Here is a 24,241-nt window from a genome sequence, read left to right as displayed (position 1 = left end):
AACTGCTTCTGTGAACACGCGTTCGAGACTCTAATGTTTGTGTATTAATAGATGTACGTACGCGTACAGTGATTTATTTATAACGTTACATTTTACTGCGCGATGTCCGTTAAGTGTATCTGACATTTTAATGACATTATGTGTACGACTTGAGTAATAAAATAAATATGTTCACGACAGTAATCCCAGGGGCGTGTTGATTTTGTTTAACATTTTATACTACACCATGTACCCGCTCCGTCTTCGCACGGTTGTACGTATTAGTATACATAAAAACCGTCCCATTGAATCACTCTATTGCTAAAAAATCATTAAAATCCATTGAGTAGTTTAAATAATTCTATACCTATCCATTACATACATTTCGCTCCATTTTTAGTAGGGGAGCCTTAACTTAATCCTTATGCGCAACTCTTAGAGTATAAAAACCTAAACACTGGCTAATAACAATCGAATTGTAATAAAAACAAGTAAATGTGGTTGCACTATTAAATTGTCAGGATTGTCGGCAAATCAGCTTTACCGCCTTTTATAGGGACGCTTAGTGTTTACTTATTTAAATTTTACGTCTTGTATCGACAACGTATATTAGGATACTTCAAAAATAAAATAACATACTAGAAATAATTATTGCATTTATTAGTACTATATACATTTTAATACCTTAGATTCAAAGGTACTCTTAAGACTAGTAAAACAATAATTTACAAATCTTATATACAATTTCATATATATTTACGAGAATATAATTTTTTTATAAAATCTGATCGGGTTGTTTAACATTATTTACAGTTGCTTGTTGTCACATATTTAATTTAAAAAACAATGTTTTCATTATCTACTACTGTACAAGACTCAACTCAAATATTTATATAAACAATAGTCCTTAACAAACTTTTATATTTTGATCATAAATTATTTCTTACAATAACATTGGTTGAGCTATTTATATTAATTTTTATTATTAAAATAATTATTATCACTTGGCAATGGCGGACTATATACGATGCAATATCCACGATACAATATCACGCACGGCCCTGAAATCATAAAAGTTACTACTGTATAAAACTATTTAATGTAAACTTTTAAAAATATTTGAGCGCCGCGCTTCCTTATACTCCCGTATATAATTTTACTTGTCTGTACATAATAAATAGCATTATTTCATAACTATAAGCATGTAAGTCATTTCATTCATAAACTTTAGATCAATCTGCAACCAGTTTAAGATTTTTTTCCAACCAGTTCCAAATCAGTTTTAAACCAACAATCTGATGATTTTTTGTTAATCGAAAAAGTTTACTCGCATCTTTTTCGATTAACAAAAAATCATCAGAATTGATTCAGAATTTACCAAGATAATCCATACAAATGGAGAGGGGTGATATCTAATTCTTGTGATAAGGACGAGTGGCTCCATTAGCATTGGAGCTACTATGGAATGTACATTGTCAGGTCGGCCTTCACGCGGTCCATCCTGGTGGATCCGTCATAATGAACTAACTGACATGACTGCCTATTCATTCATCCTATCATTCTCTACTGGTTAACCGCCAGCGTATATCACTGACAGAGTCAATTGAACCATTTCATATCCGTCAACTAAAAATTCATAGAAAACATACAATAATAGGAACGAAACGAAATCGAACTATAAAATATTTGATAATAAATTAATTACAATTATTACATTATGTCGTCAATATTATCTTAATCTAAAAGTGATCGACTTTATACAATGTCACATACATTCATTTAGTGTATAAACAAACATGTATATACTTATGTATATTATATACAAGGTAGTATATTAGGCAACTAGCACTGTAACATATTAGTGTAGCAGTAACTAATTGATCCCGCATGATATTATTTCTCAAAGCAATTAATTTTTTCATACTAAAATAAACATGCATTATTTATTACAAACAATCGGCAACACCATTCTTTAGTATTCAATCAATAAGACGCGTCCTTAATGTCAAAAAATGACAGCTGATATTATTATTAGTTTTAGGGAAAATTGTAGATCAAACATTGTTCGTCACCGTGGTCACTTACATACCTTTGCGGCTTAGTATGACCTATTCAACTAATCCATAATAATGTATAAGTATATACGTTTGTTATTAAAGGGTGACACCTAGCGGTCGACCGTGTCCTTGGTTCTAGCATACCTGATAAAAAAGCTGGCGTGAAGACACAGAAGATCAGAGATCGTCGCCGACGGCGAGCGGTGCGGTGTGGTGCGAGGCACTGATGATGTCCTGGAGGCAGCGCGCGAATTCCTCGATGACGTCACGCATGGGGTCGGGCTCCTCGTCCGGGGGCGGGTCCCCGCGGCCCGGGTCGGCCGCCGCCGCCACCAGGCACTGGCACACCGCCTCGATCACCTCAGACGTCATGAAGCTGCACGGCTGCCTGCTCCACAAAACAATCATTAGTCCTTTATTAATTTACTATGATAATGGAATCGCATGTTGCATGCAATTCAGGGTCGGCAACTCACGCTCACGTAACACCTCTGATATCTCAAGCGTCCATACGCTACTGTAACCATTTAACATCAGATGAGCCGTTTGGTTGTTTGCATCAGTTTTCAATACAGGTATAAAGTATAATCTAATTTTATTGAAAACTTCGAGACGGAGCGACAGCGCGGGTATTGCGGCGCATATATTACTACCATTGTAACTCACTTGTGGTGTGCGGGCGGCGGCGGGCGGTAGAGCGCGGCGGGCGAGGCGGGGCGGCGGCGCGGGTCTCGCGGCGCGTATGTTACTACTACTATTGTAACTCACTTGTGGTGTGCGGGCGGCGGCGGGCGGTAGAGCGCGGCGGGCGAGGCGGGGCGGCGGCGCGGGTCTCGCGGCGCGTATGTTACTACTACTATTGTAACTCACTTGTGGTGTGCGGGCGGCGGCGGGCGGTAGAGCGCGGCGGGCGAGGCGGGGCGGCGGCGCGGGTCTCGCGGCGCGTATGTTACTACTACTATTGTAACTCACTTGTGGTGTGCGGGCGGCGGCGGGCGGTAGAGCGCGGCGGGCGAGGCGGGGCGGCGGCGCGGGTCTCGCGGCGCGTATGTTACTACTACTATTGTAACTCACTTGTGGTGTGCGGGCGGCGGCGGGCGGTAGAGCGCGGCGGGCGAGGCGGGGCGGCGGCGCGGGTCTCGCGGCGCGTATGTTACTACTACTATTGTAACTCACTTGTGGTGTGCGGGCGGCGGCGGGCGGTAGAGCGCGGCGGGCGAGGCGGGGCGGCGGCGCGGGTCTCGCGGCGCGTATGTTACTACTACTATTGTAACTCACTTGTGGTGTGCGGGCGGCGGCGGGCGGTAGAGCGCGGCGGGCGAGGCGGGGCGGCGGCGCGGGTCTCGCGGCGCGTATGTTACTACTACTATTGTAACTCACTTGTGGTGTGCGGGCGGCGGCGGGCGGTAGAGCGCGGCGGGCGAGGCGGGGCGGCGGCGCGGGTCTCGCGGCGCGTATGTTACTACTACTATTGTAACTCACTTGTGGTGTGCGGGCGGCGGCGGGCGGTAGAGCGCGGCGGGCGAGGCGGGGCGGCGGCGCGGGTCTCGCGGCGCGTATGTTACTACTACTATTGTAACTCACTTGTGGTGTGCGGGCGGCGGCGGGCGGTAGAGCGCGGCGGGCGAGGCGGGGCGGCGGCGCGGGTCTCGCGGCGCGTATGTTACTACTACTATTGTAACTCACTTGTGGTGTGCGGGCGGCGGCGGGCGGTAGAGCGCGGCGGGCGAGGCGGGGCGGCGGCGCGGGTCTCGCGGCGCGGGACGTCGTCTCGCTCGTGAGAGCGTCTCCTCCACGTTGCGACACCCCACACACTTGCACATCGACGTGCACGCGATCTTGGCCTGCGGACATCAACCCGGGACTTTAACGTGGCTCGCATCGCTTGCAGCTACACGCGACCTCCTCATTATATATGTAATATTGACGGCCGCCGAGGTATATACATGTAATACAGATTTATTGTATTTTATTCCTATGATGATGATGTACAAAATGCAGCTACTCAGCAGCTCGTTTCTTGTGCTGTTTCCGTTGAAGAATGAAATATGGCAGTAAAATTAAATTTATGGAACCACGACATCTTAGTCCTCTGAAGTAGCAGCGCAAGAGTGGTACCATCGACAACATCACCAGAATCACGGAATACATATATATAAATTTATTACGATCAGCTGCACCATCAAATTGTAACATGCTAAGTAAAAAAAAGACTGCCTCTTAATCAAATGCATCTATAGGAACTAGACACGTTTCAAAGTTGGTAACGCCCACAAAACTGTCTTCCAGTGTGATAAATTTAGTTCATTCCGTCATTTAGATGGCAACAAGGGATAGACTCCAAACAATGAGAATGTTTGAACATTGTTCCCTTATGTTAATTTTATTTCATCTGATTATTTAATGATTAATACAAACGGAACAATAGGGCTTCCTCTACAGGCAACCTATAACAACTGTGATCCGTAACATACCTCATAACATTCGCAGTAATTCTTCAAGCATCCACTTCTTTTACAATTGCAGCCCTTATTATGTCTGCGTATTATTTCCGGACCGGCTGTTTTACTCTTGCCAATTTTTGGTCTACAAACAAAAACATTTAATGATAAACTATAACACATGCTTCTAAATTATAAATTTGTAATAAAAGTGTCGTGATATATTAATAACATCAAGTAATAATAGGCCAGGGTGTTAGGTCCACATGTAGATGTTATTAAATAGTGTTTATTTCGGTAAATTATACCAGAGAAGGGTTCATAAATAAACCTATTATAGAATAAACTTTTCTAATTGATCTCTTCTAATGATCTTCTAATTCATGTCACACATTTATGGGGTGAAGCTGTCGATAAGTATGGAGAGGCTTTAGTTGTCTCACTTGATATATCTAAGGCTTTCGTTAGGGTCTGGCACGCTAGCCTTCTCAGTAAGCTTCCTTCATATGGAATTGCCAATAACCTGTGCTCCTGGATTAAGGATTTCCTGAATGATAGGACCATCTAGGTTGTCGTTGATGGTGACACTTCAGACCTCATAGCCATCAATGCTGGAGTGCCTCAGGGATCTGTTCTCTCTGCAACTCTCTTTTTGCTCCATATTAACGATCTGTTAGGACCGGGCATGTTTGGTTACGCGGACGACAGCACAATTGCGGAGAGATATGTCTCTGATGCACGAGCAAGTAAGGTCGATATCCAATCTCTCAGAGAGGAGATGGTAGAGACGGTGAACTCGACTCTGAGTACTGTATCCCAATGGGGAGAAGCTAACAAAGTTGCGTTCAATGCCTCCAAGACGCAGGCGTGTCTTTTTAGTGCCAAACGGAGTAAATTCGATATTTCTCCTACTTTCCAGGGTGTGTCCATACCACTCACCGATGGTCTCAGACGCTAGAACATCGACGCAAAGTGGCCAGTCTGTCGGTGTTTTATAGGATACACTTTGGCGAGTGCGCACAAGACCTGCATAATTTGATCTTGCCTTCTCTTTTTTACGTCGTGAAAATTCCGCACATTTGCACTGAGCGGTTCGCATCGTCCTTCCTAAGAGTGCCAAACCAAGTGCCTACGCACTGCCAAAGAGTGGAACACACGGATTCTTCAAGTCTATGGTGAATAGATATCTTCTGGGTAAGCGCGCTACATCCTAGGTCTTGCCATCATTTACCATCAGATGAGGTAAGACCAAGCGCAATCCCATTATTAATAAACAAAAAAAAAATCCGTTCGGGTCGATCTTGATTTTACAACATTCCATCAAACAAATAGAAACCTATATGATAATTTGGACCATTTTATCGCTGACATTTTACCTGAATGCATTAGGATTCCTATCGAGGCATGCCCTGATGGCCTTCTGGCGCAGCTCTTCGTTCTCTAGGTTATTGTGACAATTATTACAGTTACAACGATTGCAGAACTCGCCATTCGCGAAGCAGTCGCAGTATAATTTGAGACATTGGGATTTCGTACAGTTGCACGCCTTCCTCGGCCGCAAGCCCAACTCCGTGGATACGACATCTGAAATTATTGCAAACACAATATAAAACAGCATCCTTCGGAAATAACAAAAAATAAAATTACGGAAATCAGATTTGGTGGGAATTTTATACAAAAATATTTGTACCAATCCACTTTTTTACATATTACTAGCTGACACAGAAAACTTTCGTTTGATATATAAATTAAAATATTAATATGGTTGAATGTAAAATTAGGGTTATAGGTTATACGTATTTTATAAAAAATCATAAATAAAATATTGTTCATAAAATAGAAAATATATTTTGAACATAAATATATACATGATGTTCTAAATGTGCACAAATCATTTGGTTTTTATTGTCGAATGGATCTCCTTTACGAATTACATGTATGTTGAAAACAAATCACAGACAATGGACGATATGTTGCTTCTCTTATAAGGTGTTGGGAAGTTCGATTCAATTTTCGTTTAAATACTGCAAATGAACAGCATGTATCATCATATATATTTGGAAGTGTCACTTATTGCTTATTTTACTATTCTACTATAATCTAGTCACGCAAATTTACCAGAGCACAATCTTAATTTCTAAAATAAATAAGTACTATGAATTATATCATCATATATGTTTACTATTGGAATAAGTTAATTCAAATAATTCATTAATACCTGAATCCGAGACAGGTGGGGGCGTTGTAGGCGATTGGAATGGATTTAAAACTTCTTCTACATTTAGCAAGTGATTTATTCTGCTATGTTCTTCCTGAAAACAAAAACACAGATTGTTCTTACAAGACCCGCTTATTAGTGAAAATAATCTTTTATGTCAACCTTTGGATAACAGCTGATAAATGTGAATAAAATAAAAAGAATGATATGCATATTTTTGCAGCAAAATTTACTAAATAATAATAACTTACAGTCTTAACTATATCTTCAACAAGAAGTGACTCATCTGAATTTCTATAGTTGGAAGGTATTACAATGAGTGGATGTTCATCTGAGGCAGTACTCGAATTGTGCCGATGTATGCTGTTTACGGACTCTTCCTGTGTTGGACTCTGAAAACGCAAGGTCTTTTTTATTCCAATTAGAAATCTTGCAATGAGCCACGTGGACTATGAGCAGATGTAGTGTCCAGCATATAACAGGTAGAGTGCCGCCCCCAAAAGAGCAGCCCTCGTTCTTTCAAAGTCAGTCTCCGGTCTGACTATCTTGATCAAATATATCGACACACTTTTTCGGGTATTGTATGATGCCTAGCTAATTAATTTGGGTGGCTGTGTTATATAGTATTAATTAAAATGTATACCAATAAAAATCTTCTGTAAACATTTACGCAAGCATGGCGTGACAACCAGTATTAACTCAACAATTTGTAATTCAACAAATTGCAAACATAAGGGATTGCTGGTCGGCAAGTAAATAAAAACAATATATATTAGAGTAATTAAAATATCACTTCGTATAATATATATCCTATAAGGTAAATATCCTGAAACTGTTGACTATTAACAGAATTTATATATTTCTGAATCAATATTATTATATAATAATATTGATATTTTAATTATAATTATCAAACCATTGACCGCATACATAACCATGCTCAATCAAATAAATAATAGTATAAGATTAGAAAACTGAATATAATTTAAAGATACATAATAAAAAAAACTGTAGAATTCAAACATACATATAGTAAGATCAAGTACCGCAAAATATATTAAGAAGATAGTTAAACCAGTAACCAACCTGTGATCTATCATACTCCACTTCAACTTCCTGCATGGACTGTAGGGCAGGTACACCTCCGATTGTATTTGCTATTAGTGCTCGTAGTGCGTCTTTCGACTCAACTACTTCTTCCTCGACTTCCTCTTGCACCTAAAAGAACACGAATAAATGTACGCAATAAAAAAATAACCGTTTCAGTGCCATGGGTTTTTACTCATGCCTAAAAATGCCATATGTTAATTTTTATATCTTATACCATTTTCAGCAAAACCTCTTCAAAAAATTATCCAATTTTAAACATATCTACCCTGCGGAGTACTACACGGCATTGATTTCATTAACGCGCTACTGACAATTTTGGGACACGCGCAGGAGCGTGTATATATATATAGGAACGCACTCTAAACATTACAAGTAATTTCGTTCAATTTTGGAACAAACAGTTACAGTGTCCACATTATTCTGGTTTTAATCCAATTTTTTCCACTTAATAAATTATTCCTCTTAATAAAGAAATCTGCTTTATTAACAGTCCCTTACAATTATGGTGTGTTAACAGAGCTTCAAATGTATACATCGAATACTCCACCTAATGTGAAGTCGTTTATCTCTTATTGCTTATAAAAATGAGCTGTACTACGGACATCACGTTAACACGTGACACTTTTGATACCACTCATGCGTTCCCCTTCCAGAGGATTAAGATATCATGCACCTTATACTTAATATATGTATTACCTCTTCTTCTTCCGCTACCGCCTCTTCAATTACTTCTTCAACTATGGGCGACGAGTGGGGCAATAGCTGAATTTCATTTATTTCATCCATCGATGACGTTGTCTCGACAACAGTTGTCAGAGGGGCTAGTAGGCTTTGGGCTGATCGGGTCGGTTGCTACAAAAATATCATAACGTAACATCTATACTAATAATATAAGTAGGAGAATATTTAACTTTTATATATTTGTTTGCAATAACAGACTTTAAAAAATACTTAACCTATTTAAAAATCAATACATCTTCTGAACATACATGTGTAGGTATATAATCAGTAACCACTAATAAGTACTTTAGTACTACAAAACTTTCTTATTAACGGTTATATTATTAATTTGACACCAACACGTTGCTGTTAATAGTTATGGGTAATAACTATCAACAGCAAAAAACAAACCAGAATCAAAGTCAGTTCAGATTTATCTTTATTTTAAAACTTTATGCAAACTTAGCGGTTATCTAATAAATTTAGTAGTAAGAGTTCAGAATTTATGTATAGGCTATCACTTTGTTTTTTAGTGAGAGTGCTTCAGTTAAATAAGTATTCTACCTAGCTTTCGTCTTGACTGTGTCAATCAAAGCGAAGAAATGTAGTATATTTTCTAATGAGCAGTTGTATTCTAAAAAAAATATTTACATGTCGTTGCAACATACCAGAGAGTGCGACATTTTGGTGACGGGCGGCGCTGCTGCTATTCGCACCAACTTTTGCTGAGGTTTCGACGCCACTACAACAATACGTATTTATTTATTTCAATATTTAAATCATTCATATAACATAACTATTGACAGCTAAATGACTTTAAAATTCAAATATCACCATGTTCTGAAATAATTTTAAATTGAGAAATCTGTATGTCACTTGATTATTTCAAAATTTGAAAATGCTATCCATTTCTGTAAAGTACACAACATTGCCATTATCACTGTAAAATGTCATAACAAATAGATAAGAAAATAATTTTGAAGTTGAGGAAGATATTAGGCACCTTTCATTTTTATTCACATACGAAATTTATTTTTATCTAATCCTCCTATTACAAACAATATATCGGCATCTCACAGTCATTCGTTTTAAAAAAATATTTGAACTAATTGGTAAACCTAAAGAAAAATTGATTTTGTTTTGATTGACAGTAGAAAAATAAATTATAAATCCCTTAATCTATAGAAAAATAATTTATTCTACTAGTAACAGACCATATCTTATTAAAAATAATAGACATCTATACAATGGATAAATCTTCATTTTGAATGAGTGGTAGAATTAAATTTTCTTTATATGAAATGTATTTAAAAGATTACATATATCAATTGCATTCATGCATTACCGGGAGATGTCGTTAGTTACTTTTTAAGATTCGTACATGAATATTTACACTGTTCGTTTATATAAGCAGAATATATTACATACATTTACTAGCTGTAGTACTATTGCCAGTAATGACCAAGGGCGGTGGTTGACCACTGAGCATTTTCTCAGCAGTCATCTGGATTAAGTTACCTGGAATGTTATCATTACAAACTTTTACTATAATAGCTAAGTTTAGACAACTAGTATATACATATATAATACACAGAATATTAGCAAGATGATAATTCTATATAGACGAGTTAAAATTATCCTCACAGATCAACATGTAATATAATAATGTAATATTAGACACATGCTCACGACACGCCCATACCGTTCGAGAGCTGCTCTTATAATGCTTTTTTGTCCCAGTTGTGGGTACTTTGATTATTATAATATGGGAGGTACTTAATTAGAATGATATTAGAAATAAAGCAGTCATAGCTCAGCACAGTTGTTTGATTGACGTCTCCTTTATACGAACATACATAACATGGCGCAGTCGGTCAAAAAGTAAATATTATACATATAGCTCTTAAACTTTGAATAGTGAACAGACTTAGTGCGTGTGTTCGTGAATTAAAATGGAGCTTGCCTTTACACCTCCACAGCCATTTGATTTTGAAAATAGTCTGACTAATGTCACTTCCGGAAATTTGAGTCGAGAATGGGAGCGTTGGAAGAAATCTTTTAATATCTACTATGAGGCGTGTGAAATATCAAAGAAGAGTGACAAAGTACAAATTAATATTCTATTGCATGTCATTGGAGATAAATGCAGAGAAGTTAGTGAACAATTTACTACAGAATACAAGAATGTAACGGAATTATTAAGGTTATTTGATACATTTTTTATACCGAAAAAGAACTTGGCGGTGGAACGACAAAAATTTTTCAAACGGGATCAAAAAGAATTTGAGTCCGTCGAACAGTATGTATTTGAGCTAAACAAGATTGCATCTACGTGTGAGTTAAGAGATTTAAGGGACGATTTAATATGCAGCAGATTGATATGTGGGCTTAGTGACGTGGCCCTTTCGGAACGATTATTGAGGGAACCGGAAATAAATCTATCGAAAGCATTGGAAATTTGTAGACTAGCTGAAATGTCTCGTATGCAAGCAGCGAACATTCAAAATAAATGCAGCAGCCATCAGATACATACAATTGCACAAAATATGGAGAATAATCAATCAGTGAGGGCAGACATGGTGAAACGTAGTAATAAACAACGGGTTCGAAGCAGCGATGGAAGCTGGCGTTCGTCGAGCGAGCAACCCCCCTTCCCGCCTTGGATCGGCGTTACGCTGCTGGTGTCGCGTTTTCAAATACACGTTATCGTACTAATACTTCAGTGAACTCACAAAACAATAACAGATCACGTCCTACAAAAGTAGTGTCGCCAGTTCAAAGGTCACATCTTGAGTTCATTAAGTGTAAAAGTTGTGGATTAATGCACAGACGTAATGAGTGTTCTGCATATGGAAAATATTGTAATAAATGTGGAAAATTACATCACTATGCAAGAATGTGTACAAATTATATTTACGCCGTGAGGGATGACTCATCCGATCAGGTAATTTTTTCTATAAATAATAAAAGTGATGTCTGGTCGGTAGACTTAGAAATTAGTGGCCAAATTATTAATTTTAAACTGGATACCGGCGCGGACGTAAATGTATTACCTAAAAAATTACTTTATATGCTAAAAATATACGAAATTCAATTAACAAATACATCAATGAAATTGCATGACTATTCAGGAAATGAAATTAAAGTTTTAGGTAAATGTTTTTTAAAGGTTTTACATAAAGATATTTTTTATTATTTACAATTTATTATTGTTGATGTTGAGTCGCCCCCTGTGTTAGGTAGAAAATCTTGTGAGGAGCTTTATTTATTAAAACGAATATTGTCAATTAATCAACATCCGTCCATCAGCAGTCAAAATATTTTAAATGAGTTTCCCGCCGTATTTGAAGGTATAGGGTGTCTACCGGGCGAGTATCAAATAAAATTAAGAGACGACGTGTCTCCAGTCATTCATGCACCTAGGAAGTTGCCATTAGCGCTAAAGGACAAAATAAAAAATAAACTTTTAGATATGGAGAAAAATGGAATTATTGCCAAAGTAGAGGGACCCACAGATTGGGTAAATAGTATGACTGTAGTTAGAAAAACAAATGGTGATTTGCGTATATGTTTAGACCCACGGGACCTAAACAAAGCGATAAAAAGAGAACACTTTAAACTCCCTACTTTCGAAGAGGTAACTGCGAACCTTTCAGGGTCAAATTATTTTAGTACTCTTGATGCAAAACATAGTTTTTGGCAATTAAAGCTACAAAAAGATAGTTCGGACTTGTGCACTTTTAATTCGGCGCTAGGTCGTTATAAGTTTTTGAGAATGCCGTTTGGTATCTCATCAGCATCCGAAATATTTCATAAACGACTGTATGAGCATTTTGATGACTTGGAAGGGGTTGTATTATTCATTGATGATTTATTAGTTCATGGTCCCACTTTAGAAATTCATGATAAAAGATTACGAGCTGTATTAAAACGATGTGCTGAAATAAATATAAAACTCAACAGAGACAAATGCAAAATAGGGATGTCGGAAATAACGTATCTTGGCCATAAAATAAGTAAAAATGGAATAAAACATGATGACACGCGAATTTCTGCAATAAAAAATATGCCTACACCTACAAATGTAAAAGATGTTGAACGATTTCTTGGTTTAGTTACTTACGTTGGTACCTTTATTCCAAATTTGTCTGAAAAAACTTATATTTTACGTGAACTATTAAAAAAAGAAATTGAGTGGCATTGGGACGATCGTCACCAAAAATGTTATGAAAACTTAAAGCATTTTTTAGTTAACCCACCTGTTTTAAAATTTTATGACATAAACATACCAGTAGTGATAACTGTAGACGCGAGTAAAAACGGTTTAGGTGCCTGTTTAATGCAAAATAATAACCCGGTGTGTTACGCCTCGAAATCCCTAACGAAAACCGAGCAATCGTACGCTCAAATCGAGAAAGAACTTTATGCATGTGTTTTCGCTTGTGAGAAGTTCTATACGTATATATACGGCCGCTCAGATATAACGATTGAAACCGACCACAAGCCACTAGTGAGCATTATAAAGAAACCATTAGCAAATGCCCCCGCCCGTCTGCAACGAATGTTATTACGATTGCAACCGTACTCGTTTACACTCGTGTACAAACCAGGCAAGTACCTGTACATTGCAGATGCGCTGTCCCGTGCCGTCGCTACAAACTCTGACCCCCCCACCCCCGCGCGCGATTACTATGAAACCCAAGCGCAAGTGTGTATGGTAACTGCAAGTAATCCGTTGTGTGACTCTCATTTTTTAAAAATTCAGAAATATACTAAAAATGACGATGTCTCACAGGCGTTAATTAGTATAATACGAAAGGGATGGCCGTCAGATAAAAGTAAGCTAGAAGACAGATTAAAATGTTATTGGGATAGCAGGGATGAATTGTCTGTAAATTTTGGCATAATTTGGAAGGGATCTCGGGTGGTTATACCTAACTGTATGCGCCGGGAGATGCTTGAAAAGATACACATAGGACATTTAGGAATCGAGAAGTGTAAACTTAGAGCACGAGAAACCATGTACTGGCCGAATATGACATCACAGTTACAAGATTTTTTATCAAATTGTCAGTCGTGTTTAACATATAAAAATCAAAATACTAAAGAGCCGTTAATTCCTCATGAGATACCTGAGAGAGCTTGGTATAAAGTTGGAGTAGATTTATTTCACTTTAGTAATAAAACATTTTTAATAATAATAGATTATTATAGCAAATATTTTGAAATAATTGAATTACAAAATCAAACTTCAAATCATGTAATCAATAAATTAAAATTAATTTTTAGCAGGGTTGGTATTCCAGAGATCATAATGTCTGATAACGGACCAGAGTTCTCGTCGATGTCATTTAGAGATTTCGCTCGTCAATGGAATTTTGACCACGTGACGTCTTCGCCTAGGTATGCACAGTCAAACGGACAAGTCGAGCGCGCGATCCAAACGGTTAAAAACATCATGAAAAAAACGTTGCATAATCGTACTGACTTTAATTTGGCAGTACTAGAGTTTCTAAATACACCGATTACTAAGGATATACCGTCACCCGCAGAGTTATTTTATAATAGAAAGCTACGCAGTATTATTCCTTGTAATCCAAATATGTATAGGCCAAAGATAAACCACGATGTCATTAAGAAACTTAAAACTCGGCAAAATGCGCAAAAACTCGTGTACGACAGAACTGCGAGATTATTAAAGCCACTTTGTATTGGACAGAAAGTGAAAATTCGTCTGAACAATTGCTGGATACCAGGTACAATTTCAGGCATAGTAGATCCAAGATCTTATTGCATAACGTTACTTTCAGGGGGTATAATTAGGCGCAATAGAAAACACATTATAATAGATTCGAATAGTAGGGATGTTACCATAAGTTATCCCTCTTACGATGATATAATGCCTACGGCCACTTCCAACGTACCGTCACCTGACCATCCACCATTAGATTATAATAATTGTTATCGTACTCGTTTCGGCAGGATAGTTCGGCCTCCTGATCGGTGGGGATTCTCCGCGGAAAACGCTTCAAGGTCATGATATTGATAGGACATGACAACAATTAAGAGTAACACGTACACCTGTTACCTACTGTTAAATGTAATTTATTGATATTTAAATAATAGTCTAAATTTTATATTGTTTAATTCATTTTTCATAGAAAATAAATATGTAAAATCTTAATTATGAACTGCATGATGAAATAATAAATACCTATGTATGCTATTGAATTGTATTAAATCAAGTTACTTACGTTGTAATAATAATATTTGTTTAGATTTTTTTTATGTTCTTTATTGTATTCAATTCAATAGTATTATTATTCTAATTTAAATTTATCAATTTATATTAAGTTTTTATAATTAATTGAATATCTATTTGCATGTATTTATATTTCAAAACATGAATAGATAAATTATTGATATATGATATAGATGATTCTAGAAATAATAAGTTGTATCTTATTTTTTTTTATGGATCCAATTATTGTTATATGATAAACATTTTCTTATATGATATAAAATTTACTTGTAAAATTTAAATTATTTGTAAAATTTACTGCGAAAATTTAATTTTGATAAGGGGATTGTGGGTACTTTGATTATTATAATATGGGAGGTACTTAATTAGAATGATATTAGAAATAAAGCAGTCATAGCTCAGCACAGTTGTTTGATTGACGTCTCCTTTATACGAACATACATAACACCAGTTACTGTTCATAAGCCGCCATCTTACCGCCACTACTCTCGAAAAACCGGAAGTGGTAACAGTAAGTACATTGTTATAATCCATTTTTTATCAAATTGCATTGAACTCTGTTAGATAAACTTCACTAATACAAGACCGAGGTCAAAATAATTTATTCATGTAGATCATTTTTGCAACATATGCATGACAATTTTTTTTATTACTAACTAATCCAGTTCTTATATATATGGAAGTATTATGCAATATTTCTACTTTCCATTAGTACTTGGTAAAGATTGTTATCCCTTACCAAAACTAAATCTACTAAATTCTCTTCTTTTAACATCTTGTACAGTATTTAGATTACCGGTAACATAAAAATTATTACTAATATATATTTTATTTCATAGTAACTATTTGAGCTATATTGATAGATTTGCTATAAAAACCCAAAATTAGAGATTTTAAATCTGTTCCAACTATAATAAATCAACTAAAACAGTACCAACCTTTACTATCCTGTAAAACAAAGGTTTTAGCGGGCACAGCTATAGCTGGTGGCTGCTTTGTGTTAGGTTTGTTGGCAGATGTCGTCGGATTTGTTATTAGCCGTATTAATTGGATCTAAAACATAAATAAAATCAACAATGATAGAAAAAATAGAAATGCCCATGTGATATTTTGAACCTCGATATAAAATAAATATTTACATAGTATAAAACAAAGTAACCGCCGCTGTCTGTTCGCTTATATCTCAAATTATGCAACAGATTTTAATGAAATTTTCAGCAATAGACAGAGTGATTCAAGGAAAGTTTATATGTATAAAACATGCGTGTTATAGACAGAAAAGGTCAAGAAATTCACAAAGATTTGTAATGCGACCCGTGCAAAGCCGATACGGGTCACTTTTTACAAGTTTAAATTTTCTATATTTGCTAAATTGTCTGTGATTTAGTAGCTACAAAAATGTATAACCGAACCTAGTTCTAAGCATAGTTTATCAATTTCATCTTTTTATTTTAGTAAATAGCTAGTGCTGAGCCAGCGGCTTCATTCCCGTGGTATAAAAAGTAACAGTGGATAAAGTGAATTAAATTAGCAAGATTATGTTAGTGTCTTCAATACTTACGCCTTTGCCTGGAACGTCAATTTTATGAAGCTGCGATCTTTGTCCTTGCATTAAAACTTTTCCCTCTTTGTTTATCTAAAAAAGTTGAAGCCGTGATTACATTTTAAATATTAAAATACAATTTTATTTTAATAAATTATAATTAAATTATTATAATAAGAAAAATATTTTAAGATTAAGTGACACATGTTTTATATAATAATAATAACTAGGACAGTTCTCACAGTGGCATCTAATCCCAAACTAATTAGAATACTAAATAAATGATTGAATTACTTTTCTTTTAATCAGATATGGCCTCTATGGTTTCGCGCTTTGCATACTATCGATGGTCACGTGTTCGATTTGTATTGATCAGTGTGTTTGTATGTGATGGTCTGGGTATTCTCTATACATATTATGTATATTATTACTATCTGTTATTTAGTAACTATAACACAGGTGAGGTATAATTCACTATAATTAGCTAGGAATAAGTACTTAGTGGCCACAATTTATATCGAGTACAAGAATAAGCAGACCTTAGTAATCACTTACTTGTGCAGTTTTAGGGGCAGTAGGTTTCAATATAACGTTCTTGGATGAATTGGCTGTGATGACAATCTTTTTTGTAGACGGCGCTAAGGACAATATACAAGCAATTTAATTATTTGTATTTTAATAGATTTGAGTGGGGCATGCACACCGAGGGGCTCACCCTCGCAACAATAAATAATTTATTATTGTAAACAATCTTTTGTTATTTTATAAACATAATTACTACTGATGCATTTGTTAATAAACAAAGAAACAATAGTATCTACAAATAATTAATCGCCATATCTGAAATATATGAAGGTAGTTTACTTGATTACCAAATGCAATTTTTGTTGTATGTTTTTTTCTTGCTTATTATAATGTTATAATAATGAACGTACTTTTATTGTGCTCCTCGAATCATATTAGTACGTATTTTACAATGTCATAACAATTTATACTAATCTAATCATTAAATATTTTTTTATGAATACCTTGAGTCTGCTTCACGGGTGCATTAGATGACTTTATAGTTATAATTTGCTGCTTTTTCCCTTGTTTGGTTGGAGATGTCAGCAACACCTGAATATGGTTTAGATCAAGTAATAATTTGTTTGCTATATAGTACATTAAAGACAGTTGTAACATAAGTAAATCGGTAGTGGAAAAAAATGAATAATCAACTTGCATGTGACAAAAATATTCTACATAAATTATTTTTGAATTCTACTAGATGTATGATTTGCCAAGTCGTTATTGTAAACAAACAAACTAGTTACATGAAAAAATAAAAAGTACTATAAGTAATAATACCTTATTGCCTCCGATAGATATTGGTATAGTTTTCTGTTGCATTACGTAACGTGCATGCGGCGGCACCGCACCTGCAGCCGGCAATACTTTTGTGATCACTGCAGGAGGATTGTTACTCTGTCCTGTAATGCAGCAGTACATTGTGAAACTTGTATGTAATAATACAAGGTGTACTTATTATTGCTGACATACAATACATACATCTAAGTATTTATCAAAATTTGTTACAGTATATCCATATATAAACTGAAATTAGCCCAATTGGTTTCATTTGTCCCAAACTAATACCTTACTCCTCTCATTTTAAACCATGATTTTTTCAATATTCATATAATAAAATGTCCTTAACTAAGGTCCAACGATTTAATATTTTATATATAAGTTACCTTGTCCTATTACTTTTGCAAGTACAGGTTTAGGAGATTGCGTAGTAGTTACAGCTTTCGACAATATTTGGGTCTGAAATGACAAAATACTACTCTGTTGATATTTGTTAAAGTATCTCATGTTGCTTTTAATCAAAATAAAGTAACATTTATTTAACTATGTATTATAATTTTTGTTAATGTAATTGGAATAGTAAAAAATCTGATAGTAAGTGGTAACCGGCAGCTATATACATGAACAGTAAGTATAATGCCTACATTGCCATTTAGGACTATGGGCAATAAAATTACAGTATAAGAGATGTGACATCTCTTATACTGTAATTTATTCCTCTTCAATTGAAAAAGCTTAGAAAGCTGATTGGCGGTTATAATAAATGAACAGAAATATGGACGCAAATAACTTTTTATAAAGTCGCTCTTTAGCCAGGTGTAATAGAACCTATTTTATTATAGTATTGCAGCTATATTTACTAGTGGTGTGACTAGTACTTACATACTGAACGGTAGATACACTAGAGTTTGCAGCTGACACAAGTTTTATCTTCTGTGAGCCCCCAGCAGGCATCATAACCAATTGCTTTCCTATTTGTGCTGTAAAGAAGACAAATTCATTATTTAATAGATTCTTAAGTTAATAAACAGATTGAAATGTACAAATATAACTCATCTATACTAATATTATAAAGAGGTAAACTTTTTGAGTTTTAATGTTCAGTCTCCTACTGTAATACACATCTGGTTTTGAGAATTTAGTGGTAACACCACGTGTTCGATTTTGATCTTTTAAAACCCTTTAAGAATGCTATAGCCTAAAGATAACAGCATGGAAGGATCAATAGTAGGAGCTACAATGAAAAATCTTGCAAAAAAGGGGCAAATGTGACCCAAAATGGTGACAATCAGTTTGTCTATTATGAAAGTCATAATAACTCTTATGTATGAGTCTATTATGTCTGTAGGACAAGTTCACTTTTCCTACAAAGAAAGTCATAATAGACTAACTGGACTCCACTCCATTATATATATGATTAATGACATTATCTTATATTTAATAACAATTGTAGATATAGTTAATAAATATTTATTAATTAATAGTATTACACTCTTACCTAAAACTGTATTTGATTTTGATGTATTCTGTAGGAGGCCAGACCTATTTGCCACCAATGCAATTGGTTTGGGTGCTATAGCAAATTGTTTTCCATGAACCAAATCTGACTTGTGAATGGCTGTGCTGAATTTTGATGGCTTTGGTGCGATGGCAACTGGACGTGGTGCTACAGGTCGTGGTGCTGCCGCCTTCATGAAATATGTTTTAGTAAAGATTCAATATGAAATTATATTGAAAGTTATTATTGTTAGCTTAGCTTAGTTAGCTATTGAAAGACTCTCAAAACTATAAATGGTTACTACTTCTTTGAGTTCATGAATCATAACATCACATACTATATATTATACATACAGATATACCAAATCACGTACGTAATATAGTAAGACCCCACATAAAGAGGGGGATAGGTCCTAATAAGTTCCAGTGTTAAAGGAGGCTATCTTAACCTGTAAATAATGATGTTTAGGAGAAGATGAGTAGAAAATTGTTTTCATTAAGTATTAAATTTAACACCCTCAGCGCCAGACCCTAAGTGACTGTTTAAAAAAAAATACAAATTTTTGTAAAATCACCAATTCCCAGAGCATTTACACCGGAAAAATGTGACAGGCCAGTGTTTTTATTTGTGTAATAGATGTATAGAGAACGTGTTCCAAAAGGATACATAGTTTACTAAGTAGAAAGATGTGTATACTTTTGAATAGTGTTCCAGACACTGTGTGACAAAAAGATACACATGGTGCCTAAGGTGTTAATGAACACAAATTTGGGGAACCCCCAGGTTGAACTAATGGAGTGCTAAACTGAAAATGCATTAAGGGGATCTTACTCTAATAAAAAAAATTAACAAAAGGCGCTTTTGAAGAAGTGGCTTTAAAAAAATATTCTTAAACTTAAACCAAATTTCTGATACCCTGGTATTTTTAATAATATTGAAACTTCTTTGTTATATTAAATAACTGCCACAAATTTTGGTAGCAGATTATGTTAAAAGTATATTTATTATGAATAAAACTGCCTTAAACTATACATAAACAGCCTTTGGATGTAATACATTAAAAGGATGTATAAGAAATAATATAACATGTTTTTTATATACAATAAAAAATACAGAAAAATAAATATCTTTACCTTCACAGAAATATATTTTGCTTGTGGTACATTCTCCTGTTTAATATTTACTGGTGATTCAAAATGCAAGTCTATCATGGTCTCTGATTGAGCCTGCAATGTATTTCTTATCTGCAATTTAAAATACATTATAAGAAATAAAGAACAAATTTAACATTATGGTATGGTATATGTAATGTAACAAAATAAGTGTACTTCTACATACATTAGATTCTTCTGTTGTAGTGGCACCTGATGTCTGATCATCTCCGATTGAATATTCCTGTAGTGTAAACTGTTCCCCCATAAAATCTGAAACTTTTTCATAATAATACTTAAAATCAAAATACACAAATAGTTTTGTTTAAACTTAATCTATAGTGTGTGTTATTATAATTGTATACAATCTCAATGTAAATTAATATGAGGAAATTTTGTCAGTTCCTCTCAGCTCAAACTACATTCCAAACTGACAGTAGATTTGACATATGATAAGTCTGTCTAATAGACCTATATAAACAAAATTACTTTGACTTGATTTTATTGTGTTTAAAAAATTAATTCAAAACACTTATATATCACTTTTAATTTACTATTTAAGCACACCATTACCTTTTTGCTATCATATACCATACGAATTTAAACTCTCTCACATAAATCAATTTATTTATGCAGTAATTAAAAATATGATTTGAACATCAGAAATATCACTGTGAAGAAGTAAAATACTATTTACATATTAATCAATATAAGTTACCAATAATCTCTTCACTTCCTGTATCCATTAAGATAGGCTGCTGTTCAATGTTTTCAAATTCCATTGGAATATCACCTTCAGGACCACTTGCATCAAGACTGATACCTGCCTGACCATCAACTGTGTCCTCCGATTGAGTGAAATCCATCTGTACAAGTTTGTCAGACAACATCAAAAAATATAACAATAATAACCCAAGACAATTAAATGCCATCCAGTCCCAAACAAAGTAGAGTATTTTGTTAATTATTATACCTAAATATACCACCAACTAGTGTCCCAAAACAGTTGCAACATCATCAATATTCAAGAGCAACTTTAAAAGTCCTTATGCATTGTGAGTCACCCATTAGTACATGTTATCATAAGCTATTTTTATTAAAGAAATCCTACTTTATTAAATGCAATGTTATAATTTTAGAACCAAAGATATGGAGATAGTTTGCAAGTAAATATACTACTCTGTTAGCATTTACTAAATCAGAACAGATATATATATTAATGCAGTCAGATATTGAACTAAAATTGGTTAAACATGGTTAAAATGAAGACCTGACATTAAGATAATAAATAAATTTTATTAACCAAGTAAATTTGATAACTTAATAATCTACTCACTTCACTTATTGCACTTTCCAAATTTAAAGTATCTTCCAAATTATGATCCATTGTGTTATTTTGTTAATTTAATACATACAATTTAATTTACCACACGTATTAGATTACACCATTTCTTTAATAGGACAAGAAATGCAAAACAAACTAGTTCAAAAGAGGCTTTTACGTTGTCAAATCAACTCAAATCTATACGAGTCTCCACCACGGTTGAAAACAAATATATCACTACAATATAACGTCATTTCGTTAAGAAATAAGAAGCAAGAAAATACAATGTTTATCTAAAAATGAAGAATAATGAACAAATTTTACTGTACAATTATTGAAAATATCATAAAATATTTTATAAGAATAATAAAATATCCAATTTGCTGTCAAACAAAATTGAAAATAAAATTAATGCCAACATAATAAAACAAACTTTTTTATAGCTGTACACATTGAGCAAGAAATCACTATACTGTATAATCAAACTGAAATAGACTATTATTGAATATTGAATCATTACATTTAAATTTCCATGTTTACACATGGAAATTTAAATGCAATGAACATCGTCATTTCTGTATAACCAAATGAAATAAGTCAAAAAGAGGCCCATTATTTTCTTAAAATTGTATAACATTTTAATCATAAGTAACAATATTTTTAAATTAATTTATATTTTTTATACCTATTTCGATAAAAATTTCCACATTTATTAAATACCGCAAAAAGAATCCATTTATCGTTCTCCTCATAATTTTGAGAACCAAAGATATATATCCAGTGACGTTCAGTTTTGCGGTCATTTGGAGGACAAGGCTAAAATAGCCTCAAAAAAGCTGTGCTCAGTAGAGTGAGACGTTATTTCACGGCAGCCCATCGCTTGCAATTATACAAGGCGCAGATCCGGCCGCACATGGAATACTGTAGGTCTGTTTCCGAAATTTCGGATCGATATTTCGTGTGATTCGTAATGAAAAACATTCCGAAATCGTGCCCGAAAACGGAGAATATCGTTTCGATCGTCCCAAATCGACTGAAGTTCTGTTTAGACTATTAATGCAAACCTAAATAGTTAACAGATATGGATTTTACGTATATAAGATATATAAAAAAGAAATTAATAATTCAGTTAATGTGTTACAGTGAATAATGTGATAAAAGTTAAACAAAATATTATTGTGTTCAATGTAACCACAACTGGTTAGCTCAACATGGTTAAAATGAAGACCTGACATTAAGATAATAAATAAATTTTATTAATTATTACCAAAAATAGTAAATTTGATAACTTAACATTTTGTAATCTATTATTTATATTCTATCATTTTTTTTTCTTCACTTATTGCACTTTCCAAATTTAAAGTATCTTCCAAATTATGATCCATTGTGTTATTTTGTTAATTTAATACATACAATTTAATTTACCACACGTATTAGATTACACCATTTCTTTAATAGGACAAGAAATGCAAAACAAACTGCAGTTCAAAAGAGGCCGCCATTTTACGTTGTCAAATCAACTCAAATCTATACGAGTCTCCACCACGGTTGAAAACAAATATATCACTACAATATAACGTCATTTCGTTAAGAAATAAGAAGCAAGAAAATACAATGTTTATCTAAAAATGAAGAATAATGAACAAATTTTACTGTACAGAAGTCGAATTACTTGAAAATATCGTAAAATATTTTATAAGAATTTAATAAAATTGAAATAACTAGAATGGCGCTTCTTTCAATTTGCTGTCAAACAAAATTGAAAATAAAATTAATGCCAACATAATAAAACAAACTTTTTTATAGCTGTACACATTGAGCAAGAAATCACTATACTGTATAATCAAACTGAAATAGACTATTATTGAATATTGAATCATTACATTTAAATTTCCATGTTTACACATGGAAATTTAAATGCAATGAACATCGTCATTTCTGTATAACCAAATGAAATAAGGTACTAAAAAGAGGCTAAATTGGTCCAATTATTTTCTTAAAATTGTATAACATTTTAATCAAACTCTAAGTAACAATGTATGACATACATTCAAATAAATAAATAATTTATATTTTTTATACCTATTTCGATAAAAATTTCCATGAATGGAAACATTACATAAGCTGTCGCAAAATACCGCTAAAAAGAATCCATTTATCGTATCTCCTCAGTTTCAAGACACTCTCCTTGAAGTAAAGCCAAATCTCGAAGTTCTTGGCGTTGATATATCCAGTGACGTTCAGTTTTGCGGTCATTTGGAGGACAAGGCTAAAATATAAATACATTTGTTAGCCTCAAAAAAGCTGTTATTACATGCATTTTCAGTAGAGTGAGACGTTATATATAAAAAAATAAAAACAAAAATTCGGCAGCCCATCGCTTGCAATTATACAAGGCGCAGATCCGGCCGCACATGGAATACTGTTCTCATCTCTGGGCGGGAGCATCACAATACCAACTACTTCCATTTGACAGCACTCATAGTTGGTAACATTTCATATTTAAAAAGGACTTATATCCAGAGCCGTAAAACATATTGATAAAAAAACTCAAAGCGGTAAAAAGCAGACCATACTATATATTACGTTAT

The 24,241-nt window shown here is 34.5% G+C and overlaps 1 protein-coding gene across 2 annotated transcripts; it reads right to left on the bottom strand.

Annotated features, from left to right (window-relative positions):
* Positions 1-638: 638 nt before the first annotated feature.
* LOC131843941 (protein lin-54 homolog) lies at positions 639-23,381 on the bottom strand. Of its 2 annotated transcripts, XM_059192727.1 has the most exons (23): positions 21,663-21,795; positions 21,045-21,192; positions 20,514-20,605; positions 20,309-20,419; positions 19,176-19,365; positions 18,560-18,657; positions 18,064-18,136; positions 17,678-17,799; positions 17,359-17,446; positions 16,886-16,968; positions 16,349-16,423; positions 15,726-15,840; positions 9,954-10,043; positions 9,194-9,267; positions 8,502-8,657; positions 7,782-7,913; positions 6,947-7,087; positions 6,696-6,789; positions 5,854-6,061; positions 4,511-4,622; positions 3,723-3,880; positions 2,181-2,424; positions 639-1,040 (listed from the first exon to the last, which is right to left on the bottom strand). In XM_059192727.1, the coding sequence occupies exons 1-22, from the start codon at positions 21,711-21,713 to the stop codon at positions 2,214-2,216; spliced, it is 2,622 nt and encodes an 873-aa protein (XP_059048710.1). In that variant the 5' UTR covers positions 21,714-21,795; the 3' UTR covers positions 639-1,040; positions 2,181-2,213. The 2 variants fall into 2 exon arrangements, with proteins under 2 accessions (XP_059048710.1, XP_059048709.1); XM_059192726.1 differs by lacking the exons at positions 639-1,040; positions 2,181-2,424 and adding an exon at positions 23,027-23,381 and having other exon boundaries at positions 3,704-3,880; positions 21,663-21,686.
* Between the last annotated feature and the right edge of the window lie 860 nt (positions 23,382-24,241).

This window comes from Achroia grisella, unplaced genomic scaffold, assembly GCF_030625045.1.
Source record: "Achroia grisella isolate CSIRO2021 unplaced genomic scaffold, CSIRO_AGI_Agris_v1 utg359, whole genome shotgun sequence".
Taxonomy (NCBI): domain Eukaryota; kingdom Metazoa; phylum Arthropoda; class Insecta; order Lepidoptera; family Pyralidae; genus Achroia; species Achroia grisella.
This window is presented reverse-complemented; position numbering and strand designations above follow the sequence as displayed.

Coding starts and splice junctions, on each gene's coding strand:
- LOC131843941 (XM_059192727.1), bottom strand. CDS start 21,713: ATGGATCATAATTTGGAAGATACTTTAAATTTGGAAAGTGCAATAAGT. Junction 19,366..20,308: donor CAAAATATATTTCTGTGAAG/GTAAAGATATTT, acceptor TATTTCATGAAG/GCGGCAGCACCACGACCTGT. Junction 17,447..17,677: donor TATCTATCGGAGGCAATAAG/GTATTATTACTT, acceptor AACCATATTCAG/GTGTTGCTGACATCTCCAAC.